This window comes from Nomascus leucogenys, chromosome X, assembly GCF_006542625.1.
Source record: "Nomascus leucogenys isolate Asia chromosome X, Asia_NLE_v1, whole genome shotgun sequence".
Taxonomy (NCBI): domain Eukaryota; kingdom Metazoa; phylum Chordata; class Mammalia; order Primates; family Hylobatidae; genus Nomascus; species Nomascus leucogenys.
This window is the reverse complement of record NC_044406.1, coordinates 140,214,343-140,227,504: the sequence shown is the minus strand read 5'-3', so window position 1 is coordinate 140,227,504 and position 13,162 is coordinate 140,214,343. Positions and strand designations below refer to the sequence as shown.

The following is a 13,162-nucleotide window of genomic DNA, read 5'->3' as shown; positions in this document are numbered from 1 at the left end:
AGCAAATAAAGAAGGCATTCATCTGACAAGAAAAGCTAGGAAGATTTAACAAAGTTATCCTTCTTCTTAGCTGACAGACAGGTATTTCCCAAGAGAGCTCCATAATTGAGCGGACGATGCATTTGATGGATTTGTGTATTGTGGTGTAAGTGAAAGCTGATGGGCTTTCAGATAGGTAGATAAATAGGCTTTCAGATAGATCACCATTACAATCTCAGTTCAGGTGTGTGACCTTGGAGGAGCTATAGAAATTATAAAAATGCTAGAAGAAAACTTCGGGATGACTCTCCAGGATAATGCTCTGGGAAAAGATTTTATTGCTTTGGGAAAAGATTTTATTCACCAAAAGCACAGGAAACAAAACCCAGAAATAGACAAATGAGACTGGATTAAACTAAAGAGTTTCTGTGAGGCAAGGGAAACAATCAACAGAGTGAAGAAACAACCCACAGCATGGGAATATGGCCATTGTAGAATGGCTGTTATTACAAAGACCAAAAATAACAGATGTTGGCAAGTATGTGGAGAGAAAAGAACTCTTATACATTCAATAAACGGTGCTGGGAAAACTGGATGTCCACATGCAGAAGAATGAAATTAGACCCTTTTCTTACAACATATACAAAAATCAACTAAAAATGGATTAAACACTTACATGTAAGACCTGACACCATAAATCTACTAGAAGAAAACATATGGTATAACTCTATGATATTGGTCTGTACCATTACTTTTTGGATATGATCCAAAAGTATAAGCAACGGAAGAAAAACTAGGTAAATGAAATTACATCAAACTGAAAAGCTTCTGCACAGCAAAGGAAACAAAAGAATGAAGAGACAACCTGCAGAATGGGAGAAAGTATTTGCAAACTATACATCTGATAAGGGGTTAATATCTAAAATATTTGAGGAACTCAAACAACTCAATAGTAAGAAAACAAATAACCTGATTTAAAAAATGGGCAAAGGATCTGGATAGACATTTCTCAAAAGAAGACATACAAATGGCCAAGAGGTATATGAAAAAGTGCCCAACATCACTAATAATCGGATAAATTCAAATTAAAACCACCACGGCATATCATCTCATACTCCTTAGGAGGGCTATTATTAAAAAGACAAAAGATAACAATGTTGATGAGGATGTGGAGATAAGTGAACCCTTGCACACTGTTGGTGGGAATGTGAATTAGTACAGCCATTGTGGAAAACAATATGGAGGTTTCTAAAAAAAGCTAAAAGTAGAACTACTACATCATCCAGCAATCTCACCACTGGGTATATACCCAAAGGAAATGAAATCAGTATGTCCAAGAGATATCTTCCATGTTCTTTGCAGAAATACTCACAATAGCCAAGATATAAAATCAATCTAGGCAGAATACATGGGAGTGTATCTAGAGAAAATGTGGTATGTATAAAAAGTGGAATACTATTCGTCCTTGAAAAAGAAGAAAGTCCTGTCATTTGTGACAACATGGATGAACCTGGAGAACATGAAGTGAAAATAAGCCAGGCACAGAAATATCAATACTGCATGATCTCACTCATATGTGTAATGTAAAAAAAAAAAAAAAGTTGATATCATAGAAATAGCAGAATGGTGGGTACTAGAGGCTGGTGGGTTGTGGAGTAGTGGTTGGGTGGTTGGGGATATGTTGCTCAAAGGATGCATAATTTTAGATCAGAGGAATAAGTTCAAGTGATCTATTTTTCCACATGGTGACTATAGTTAATAACAATGTATTGTAATTTGAAAATTTCTAAGAGACAATCAATCAACGGAGTGAAGAGATAACTCACAGAATGTGAGAAAATGTTTGCAAACTATGCATCTACAAGAGATTAATACCCAGAGTATATAAGGAACTCAAACTCAATAACCAAAAAAGACATATTCCCTTAAAAATGGACAAAAGTTCTGAATAGACATGTCTCCAAAGAAGGCAGACAAATGGCAAATGGGTATATTTTTAAATGCTCCACATCACTAACCATTAGGGAAATGCAAATCAAAACCACAATATCACCTCACCCCAGTTACAATGGCTATCATTAAAAAGACAAAAAATAGGCTGAAAGTAAGGATGGTTAGTATGTACAGACACAGAGAGAATGAATAAGATCTAGTATTTGGCAGCACAATAGGGCAACTATAGTTAGCAATAGCTTACTGCATATTTAAAAATAACTAAGAGAGTAGAATTGGAGTGTTCCTAACACAAAGAAATAATAAAGGGTTGAAATGATAGATACCTCAATTATCCTGATTTGATCATTACATATTGTATGCCTGTATCAAAACATCACATGCACTCCATAAATATATACAACTATTATTTACCCATAATAATTTAAAAAATTAAAATTTAATTTAATAACATAAAATATAATAAAGTGATCCTTAAAAGAAATTTGCCCGTGGTTAGATATTACTTATTTGTTACATTTTAATTGATGATTTCTATTATAATTTCATAGTACTTTGAATATATATATATATTAGAAAATATCATCTATAGGATTTTTGCTTTCATGAAGGTAATGATACTTTAAGCCTAAAATATTAGAATTTTCAATAATTTTCTCTAGTGTTTGGAAATTATTTTAATCCTCTGTTTAGTGCTCAAAAATGCTGTTCATTTGTGACTGATTAGTTAAACTTTCTAATACAGTGATTTTACACTCTTTATGTTAAAGAAGCAACATATGCTGGTGAAGATGTGTAGAAAGGGGAAATCTTATACATTGTTGACGGGAATGTAAACTAGTACAGGCAATATGGACAACAGTACTGAGGTTCCTCAAAAAATTAAAAATAGAACTAGCATATGATCCAAAGAACTCACTACTGGGTATATTAAAAGGAAATGAAATCAGTATGTTGGAGAGATACCTGCACTCTCATTGTGATGGTTCAATTTACGGGTCAGCTTGACTGGATTGAGGGATGCCAAGATGGCTGTTGAGGCATTGTTCCCTGGGTGTGTCTGTGAGGGTGTTTCCAGGGGAGCGTGGTGTGTGAGATAGTGGACTGCAACAGGTAAGATCCACTTTCAATGTGGGCATGCACTGTCCTATTAGCTGGGAGCCTGGCTGGGACAAATAGGCAGAAGAGGAGGAATTCTCTCTCTCTGCTCATTCTGTCTCCCTTCTGGAGCCAGATGCCTTTCCTCCTCCTGTCCTTGGACATCAGACTCCAGTTTCTTCCACTTTTGGACTCTGGGACTTGCATCCACAGCTTCCTGTGGGCTCTTAGGCCTTTGGCCTCAGACTGGGGTCTGTACTCTCAGCTTCCCTAGTTCGGAGGCTTCCAGACTTGGAGTGAATCATGCTACCAGCTTCTTCGGTTCTCCAGCTTGCAGATGGCCTATCGTGGGACTTCTCCATCTCTATAATCATCTGAACCAACTACACCTCATAAATCCTCTCTCATATATCCTATTGGTTCTGTCTCTCTGGAGAACCTTGACTAACACACCCATGTTTATTGCAGCACTATTCACAATAGCCAAGATATGGAATCAGCCTAAGTGTCCATCAACAGATGAATGGATAAAGAAAATGTGGTGCATATGCACAATGGAGTACTATTCAGCCATAAACAATAATGAGATCCTGTCATGTGTGACAACATGGATAAGCCTGTAGGACATTACATTAGGTGAAAGAAGCCAGGCACAGAAAGACAAACTTTGCATGTTCTCACTTATTTGTGTGAGCTAAAACTTAAATAATTGAAATGAAGATAGAGAGTAGAAGGGAGGCTGGGAAGGTTAGTGGGAGGGTGAGGAGGAAGTGGGGAAGGTTAATGGGTACAAAAAATAGTTAGAAAGAATGAATAAGGCCTAGTATTTGCTAGCACAACAGGGAGACTATAGTAAAAAAAATAATTTAATCATACTTTTAAAATAACCAAAAGAGTATAATTTGGTTGTTTGTAATACAAAGATAAATGCTTGAGGAGATGGATACCCCATTTTTACCCTGATGTGATTATTACGTACGGCATACCTATATTAGAACATCTCATCTAACCCATAAATATATACACCTACTATGTAACCACAAAAATAAAAAGTAAAAATAAAACAAATATAAATTTAAAAGTTGATGTTGTAGAGGTAGAGAGTAGAACAGTGGTTACCAGAGGCAGGGGAGGCGAGGAGGGAAGGAGAGATGGGAAGAGGTTGGTCACTGGGTACAAAGTTACAGTTATAGTTAGATAGGAGGATTAAGTTCTGGTGTTCTCTTGCACAATAAGGTGACAATAGTCAACAATAATATGTTGTATAGTTCAAAATAGCTAGAAGAGATGATTTTGAATGTTCTCACTAAAAGAATAAGAGGGGGAATACTACAATCAATCTATGCCTATATATTTGATAACTTACATGAACCAGTTTCTTAAACCCACATGGTAAAAAAACAAAACAAAACAAAAAAAACTAATTCAAAGAAAAGTAGATAATCTGAATAGCCTGACATCTATTAAAGAAACTGAATCTGTAATTTAAAATTTTTCAAGAAAGAGAACTCCAGACCAGACAATTTCACTCATGAATTCTATCAAACATTTAAGTAAGATGTAATACAAATTTTACAGTCTCTTTCAGAAAATTAAGGAGAGAAAATGACCCCACTCATATTATGAGGATAGCATCATCCTAATACCAAACTCAGACAAAGATATTACAAGGAAAAAACAAAATAGCAATATCTCACATAAACATAGGTACAAATATTCTTACTAAGATATTAGCCAATCAACTCTAGCAATGTATAAAAAAGATAATGCATCAAGATCAAGTGGAGTTTATCCCAGGTATTCAAAGTTGGTTCAACATTCAAAAATCAATCAATGTATTTTATCATGTTGTCACACTAAATAAGCAACATCAAATGATCATATAAATAAATGCAGAAAAGGCATTCAACAAAATTCAATATTAATTAATGATAAAATTCCCAACAAGTTAGGAATAGAAGGAAATTTCCTTACTCTAATAAAGGCTATCCATGGAAAACCTACAGTGAACCACTGAGTAATTTTCCCCTAAAATCAGAAATAAGTCTAGGATGTCCTTTCTCACCACTACTATTCACTGTTAGTCCTGGAAGTCCCAGCTAGTGCAATAACACATGCACACACACATACATGCGCGCGCGCACACACACACACACACACAGAGAGAGAGAGAGAGAGAGAGAGAGAGAGAGAGAGAGAGAAATGAAAGGCATACATATTATAAAGGAGAAAAAAATACCCCATTATGTTGAAAACCCCAAATAGTGTACAATAAAACTCCAAAAGACTCTTCCAGAAGACTCCTAGCCTTGATAAAGAACTTCAGTAAAGTTTCAGGATACAAAATCAATGTACAAAACACAGTAGCATTTCTCTACACCAATATCATTCAAGCTAAGAACCAAATGAACAACCCATTTGCAATAGCCACAAAAAATAAAACACCTAGGAATACATTTAATCAAGGAGGTGAAAGATCTCTACAAGAGGAACTACAAAACACTGATGAAAAAATTGTGTATGACACAAATAAATGAAAAAACATCCCATGCTCATGGATCAAAAGAATCAATATTATTAAAATGACCACACTGCTCAAAGCAATTTACAGATTCAACGCAGTCTCTATCAAATTACCAACACCATTTTTCACATAATTAAAAAAACTTAAAATTCATATGAAACCAAAAGAAGAGTCTGAATAGCCAAACCAATCCTAAGCCAAAAGAACAAAGTTTGAAGTATTACATTCGACTTTGAATTATACTACAAGGCTATAGTAACCAAAACGTCATGATATCGGTATAAAAATAGACATATAGACCGATGGAACAGAATAGTGAACCCAGAAATAAAGTACCTATTAACAACTGATCTGCAATATTGACAAAATTAAACAATAGGGAAAGAACACCCTCTTCAATACATGGTGCTAGGAAAACTGGCTAGCCATATGCAGAAGAATGAAACTGGACCCCTATCTCTCACCATATACATGAATTAACTCGAGATGGATTAAAGATTTATATTTTAGACATGAAACTGTAAAAATCCTGTAAGAAAATGTAGGAAAAATTCTTCTGGACATTGGCCTGGCTTAGGCAAAGAATTTATGACCAGGTCCTCAAAAGCAAATGCAACACAAACAAAAATAAACAGACGGGACTCAGTTAAGCTACAAACCTTCCACACAGCAAAAGAAACAATCAACAGAGTAAACCTACCTAATGAGAAAAAATATTTGCAAATTATGTATCTAACAAAGGCTAATATCCAGAATCTACAAGAAACTCCAACAACTCAACAAGAAAAAAAAAAAAAAAAAAAAAACGCCATTAAAAAGTAGGCAAAGGGCATGAATGGGTGTTTTTTGAAAGACATACAAGTGGCCAACAAACATATGAAAGATGCTCAATATCACTAATTATCAGAGAAATGCAAATTAAAACCACACAATACTATCTTACACCAGTCAGAATAGCTATTATTTAAAAATCAAAAAACAACAGATGTTGGTGAGGATGTGGAGAAAAAAGTAATGCTTATGCACTGTTAGTGGGAATGTAAATTATCACCTTTATGGATAACAGTATGGAGATTTCTCAAAGAACTAAACATAGAACTACCATTTGATCCAGCAATCTCACTACTGGGCATCTACCCATCTACATTTTACATTTACATGGAATACTATGCAACCATAAAAAATAATGAAGTCGTGTGTTTTGCAGTAACATGGGTGGAACTGGAGTACATAGTTATCTTAAGTAAAATAATTCAGAAACAGAAAGTCAGATATCACATATTCTCACTTGTAAGTGAGAGCTTAACAATGGGTACACATGGACATATAGAGTAGAATAATAGATACTGGAGACTACAAAAGGATGGGAAGTTGACAATGCTTGAAAAAGTACCTCTTGGGTACAATGTTCACTATTCAGATGATGGGTACACTAAAAGCCCAGACTCCACCACGATGTGATATATGCGTGTAAGAAATCTGCACTTGTGCCCTCTAAATCCATTTTTAAAATTGAAAAAAATCACCGTAAGATACCGCTTCACAGCCACTGGAATGACTATTATAAGCAAACAAAGCAAAGAGCAAACAAGTTTTGGTAGGGCCTGGTGGGAGGTGTTTTCATCATGGGGGCAGGTCCTTCATGGGTGGTTTGGTACCCCTCTCACAGTAATGAGTGAGTTCTCCCTCTGAATTCATGCAAGAGTTGGTTATTTAAAAGAGTGTGGCATGTCCCCCCACCACTTTCTCTCCTCCTTCCACTTTCATCATGTGAGATGCATGCTCCCACTCTACCTTCTGCCATGATCGGAAGCTTCCTGAGGCTCTCACCAGAAGCAGATGCTGGCACCATGCTTTCTATACAGCCTGCAGAATCATGAACCAATTAAACCTCTTTTCTTTATAAATTACTCAGCCTCAAGTATTTCTTTATAGCAAAGCAAAAAGGGACTAACACAACATTTATATGAAATATCTAGAATAGGCAAATCCATAGGCACAGAAAGTAGATTAATGGTTGCCTGATACTGGGAGTGGTAATGAAGATTGATTACAAATGGGTAAGAAAGATGTCACTCATGTGATGCAGGTGTTCTAAAATTAGATTATAATGGTGGTTGCACCACCCAATAAATTTATAAAGTCACTTTAAATATGTGAAATTTATGGCATGTAAATTATCCTAAATACAATATTTAAACACTCTGAGCATCAAGAAAAAAAGAGAACTTTCATCTCCTTACTTTGACAGTTTATTAGGGATCATACAGAGGTCATTAGACTGTTGTTGCTGTGGTGGTGGTGGTGATAGTAAGGCTTGTGGTTTTCCCATGAGAGTCGAGGGTCATGCAACCATTTGTTTTAAAATAAAAATTTTTAAATCAGTTAAAAAAGAATATTGCTGGCTTGAAATTTGGAGTAGTCATAGGGGCAAAGAGAAGTGGATGGATTTTTTAAAATATTCAGGATGTAGAAGTGACAAGATTTTGTAGCAGTTAGATATAGGGAGTGGGGAAAGGTGAGGAGGCCTCAGACTGAGTATGCTTAAAGTTGAATTCCTGTTCTCCTCCCGAACTGGCTGTCCTCCTGTGCTGCCAATCTCAGTGAATGGATCAGCATCCTGGCACAGAGTTGACATTCATTGATTGCCTTTGGAGTGAACGAACAGAGTATGATGAATAGAGTAAAAATATGGCTAAGCAAGGCAGACACCAGGTCCTGCCAAATAAGCCAGTGCAAAACTCACCCTTCAGGTTGGCTCAGCAGATGTCCGGCATAATTTTTTTCTCACTTTTCAAACCATTTGGGAAATCATAAGGTCTTTCCCCCATGCAGAAGAACACTCACCTACATATCAGCCACTCCTTCCCTAGAACCTACAGGTATGGAGCAGGCTGGGTTTTTTCAAGAGCCTCTTATCCTATAAATCTTTACACAGGGCAATGGCAGGTCCATGTACAGCCCATATGAGCATGGGGAATGCTTGGTGTTATAGAAAGGGGATCACAGTGGTGCCCAACTGATGGATCTATGTTCAGTTTGGCTCCAAGCAGGAAGAGACTCTTCCCACCAAAGAGATTTGTTAATCCCGGGGTCCCCCTTCCAGCCCCTGGAGGCATCAGATACAGCTGTCAGAAACATTGCAGACACAGAGTGATCCGTTTGACTGGTTTTGCTGCTGTTCCCAGGGTTGACAAGCAGAAATACAGAACTAATCATGGTTCCTGACACAGATGCCAAAACAAGGAAGTGATCTGTTCCAGTCCGAGCATCCAAGAAATAAAGAACTAGGTGGGGCACACTAAACAAGCCCCCAGACTCAACCACCCCAGTGAACATTCCCTGGTTGTAGAGAGAAGTGAAATTTGCAACCCAGAACAGAAATCTGGCTGTGTGAGCAGTAGAATTGGGGGTGGAAACATTTAATAAAGTACAATTTTTTAACCCTGTTTTAGACAGTACCATTGGATAAACATCCTTTTCAATAATAAAAATCCAAGTCATTTCTGGCCCTTTTCCTGGAAGTGCTTTCAAGTTACAGGAACACCAATAAGAGGCCCTTTTCTGGGCATGGAGCCCAGGTCTCAAAGGGAGGCTCTAGAAAACATCTGGTCTGCTTGATATATAGAAGCTAGCACTGCATGTGTGTGTTTGTGTGCATGTGTTTCTCCTGTGCTGACTCATGGCATTGAAGCCTCTCTGGAAACACCCCCACCCTTCTAGCCAGCCAGTTTATACACACCCCTTTGGCTCCTCCTTGATTTAAATGTTAGGTCATGAGGAAGAAGGAAAACGATTTCAAGAGCTGCACTTAAGCATCTAGAATTTTCTGCGTCACACCTCTTGAGAGAAGAGACTGGCTCCAGGTCTGACTCAGGCCACTACAAGCTAGACTCTCTTCTTAAAGCACCAACATTACTTTAGTCTTTGGATAAAATTGAGAAAAGAGTCTACAAGTATTGTGGACTCTACAGGAGGCAGGAGGCTGACAACTGGCAGTAAAGACAAAGATGTCAGGCCTGAGGCCCAGCACTCAAGTGGACCCTGAGATTGAGCTTTTTGTAAAGGTAAGTTTTCCAGCTATAATAACTGCATGTAGAATGTATTAGTTTTTGACACTGAAGTCCAATGTCTTTAAAAATTCTCCACATTTGGGCTAGAGATAGGAAAGACTGTTGTGATTATTTTCCTACTCTGAGTTCTAGAAGAATGCCCGGGTGTGTGACTGTTCTTAGATGACAACTGGAAAACAGATCTCTTCTGAAAAAGGCAAGGTGATATGGTGGAAAAGCACTAGACTGGTTTGTAGTGAGCGAATAAATTATATTCTCAATGGCTTCCTATATAACCTTAGAAAAATCCCTCCCTCTCTCCAGACTTTTGTTTCTCCATCTATACAATGAAGGAGCATGACAAGATGATCCTTAAGGGCTTTCCAAGTCTCAAAATCTGTGTTTTATGAGACAGGTTTTGGAAGGCCTGACTGGGTAGAGGAGAGGGCCGAGAATGACCTGAGAACTCCATTCCCACACATAGCCCAGACAGAACTTTCTAAACTTCTACAATGGACAAACATCACAGCAGGGTCACATGGACACTGTGGGAGAAAAAAACCAGGAGTCTGTGTGCTTGTTATGTGAGGAGGGGGACATTTTAGAATGCTCTGCTTCTTCTTTTTGGTCTGCCATGGAGTTTTTTTTTTTTTTTTTTTAACATGTCTTAACTTTTCAGAAAAGCACTTTGGAAAACCCCTAAATCAAGAGAAAGGAACATGTGTTTCCAAATTAGCTCATCAAGAAAGAAAAATTTATATGGGTTATTCCCAGTAGAAATTAAATAGCTTACTAAATCCTCGCTTACATTAACTGTGTAGCTTTTCCCTTTATTTTCACTGACTATTGGAAGTATTCAGGATAATAAGAACAATAACAAACTCATACTGTGCCTGGCTCTTTTCTAAACACTTTACATATGTTACCTAATTTAGTCCTAACAACTTAGGAGATAGGTTGTTATTAATGGTGCTTGTATAGTACTAGCATCATCAGTAGTAGTAGTGATAGTAGTAGTTATTACTACTTCATTACAAGTTTTAGTTATTACAATATTATAATGTTGTTCTCATCATTTCTAGATAGATAAACTAAGGCATTAAAGTTTAAGTAACTTGCCTCTAAAACTATACAGCTTCCTGATGGCTTACAAAGACATAAAATAAGATATACTTACCAAATGTTAAGTTAAATACCTATTGGCAAAAGTAATGCTTTTACAGCCAGTTAGATTATCTAACAGCTTGTCACATATATACACCAAGGACATCATCAACCTGTCTTTTCAAAATTGTAAGAGAAAGACCCTTGAATTCCTGCAGTGCTAGGTAATGCAATTAAGTGTTTGCTAAACTATCGGGCATAAGAGCAACTTCTCCTATCTCTGGGTTGTAGCAAAACATATAACTGCTCAGATAGGATATAAATGAGCTGTAATTTCCTAACTGGCTTTTTACATTTACCAATTCCAAATCAGAAGTAATGTCTCTTTACTGGGTAACTAAAGTGTTCCCTTTGTCTGAACTGTTCATTCAACTCAATTAGACTCCTTAAATCAATTGTTGGCTTTGACCTATGTGTTTATCTTCATAGACTTTTCATATTTGGGTGGTAATCTGGACAGCAAACTTTAGCAAGTCACACATGGATGAGAAAATGTTGAATTAAATAATAACTTTCAAAGTAACCAATAATTTATTGAGTACTTACTATATGGTAGGCACTGTGCTAAGTGGTTTATTATTAACCCTCTTTTATGAATACAGAAATTAAAGCAAAGAGCAGCTAAGTAACTTTGTCCAAGGTCACATAGCTAGTTAGTGGCAGAGTTAGAATTCTAATCCTTTAAAATAGCTATGTCTAATATTATTCAATTGTTTTCAGTTGTGTGAACTTTTTAGTAAACTAGTCCAGAATTTTTTCAGGTGGAGTGCTTTAGATGTAAGCTTATCTAATGACATTGATACAAATTACAGATTTTCTGGAAGAACCTCAAATATCATCTGGTCCAGGTTTTTGTTTTATTTTAAGCTGTGTTCCACAGGTCTCTAGAAGTTTCGTGGAAGATACTGGGAGGGGAAATAGGGGTTGAGAAGGACTAAAAGTGCTAATGAGTAATTTTTAAAAGGCATTACTACAAGAGATTAAGCATTCTCCTGTCACAATTAAGAATTTATACAACAATATCTATGTGTTCTGTGTAGTCAATAAAAACATTGTCTTTTAGCTCTGAATGATTTCAGCAAGGTTTCTATCCAATAACTAAGAACAAAGGATTTCATAACACACATTTTATTTTCTCTAAGTGCAGGGATGAAATAATCTTAATGATTTGTTTTTTGTTGTTAAATGGAATGTTTGCATTATGTACCAAAGACTCTAAAATTAAGTTTTAGTATATTTGTACATAAAATTATGGAATCTAACATTTGGGCCAAAATTCTGAATGTAATACTTTTGTCAAAAACATTTTTTAATGTGTGGGGGAAAGAGGGAAGAGATGATACTCTTTTCTGAGTGTTCAGACCATTTCAAAGTATCTTATAGCTATTATAAATACTCATAAAGACTGATTAATATAAAAATTTGACAAAACTATTAAATGAGAGAAGGCAGTGTTTAAGAGTATGGTGTCTGGAGGATATAGTCCTGGTCCTGAATGCTAAGTGAGCAGAGGATGTATGTCATCAATTCTTGATTAGCCGACTGTACTTGAGCAAGTCAGCCTGTCTGAGCCTCAGTTTCCTCACCTGTAAAACAAGTGTAATAACAGAGCCTACCTCATAGCATCATCCTATTTGTAAGGATTAAATAAAACAAGTATATAAAGCACAGTAGTTGGCAATGTAGTAAACACTATATAAATGTTAACTATTGTTGCCATTATTATTTTTCGTGTTTGAAAACTTAGATCACAAAGAGAAAAAATTGTTTTGGTGAATGGCCGCAGCCTGTCTTTGCCAGCTGAAGATAATTAAGAGATCAGTAATTCATCAATCAGGCTAGCGAATTTATATCCTAAAATTGTATGTGATGGCACTTTAAAGCAGCATAACAGAAAAAAAAAACCCTTCAGTTTTCCTGTAAAACTTTACTGCATTTCCCCCACACCTCAGTGTTTTGATTTTCCTTTTGCCAAAGGCGATCCACCCTTCCTGCTGTATCTATTATCAGACTCCATTCTTCTTCCTGCCTCCCACCCTTAATCATGTTTCCACTCACTAAACCTAGTTTTGATTGGATCCTTAGTCTGACTTCTATTACAAAACAAATGCAGCTGGTAAGGTTGGTTGCCTCTTCCCATTCCTCTTCACACCCTGCCATCACAAAGATCAACAATATCATTTTCTTTGTCACATCCACTATCAGGGAAAGAAAATTTTGTCAAAAAATTGAAATTTTGTCCAGTGTTTCTGGACCTTAATAATTCTACGCATAATAGATCAGAGCAGCCGTAAGATGAAGTACCTTTTATTTCCTTCTATAGGCTACTCTCTCTAGTCTTTCCTATCGTAATTCTTGGTGATTTTAATCTCTACACAGATGATTCTTCCAA

General features: G+C 36.5%; 1 protein-coding gene across 2 annotated transcripts in view; it reads left to right on the top strand.

Annotated features, from left to right (window-relative positions):
* CLIC2 (chloride intracellular channel 2) overlaps positions 1–13,162 on the top strand; it is a 93,191-nt gene that overhangs the window by 35,049 nt on the left and 44,980 nt on the right. Inside the window, exon 1 of one of the 2 annotated variants that reach the window (XM_030806681.1) lies at positions 9,316–9,621. The exons of the other annotated variant lie outside the window; for it this stretch is intronic. Within the exon in view, the coding sequence (XP_030662541.1) occupies positions 9,565–9,621 (57 nt within the window). The 5' untranslated portion in view covers positions 9,316–9,564. Of the gene's footprint in view, positions 1–9,315; positions 9,622–13,162 lie in introns of those variants that run through there. 2 annotated transcript variants of the gene reach the window in all.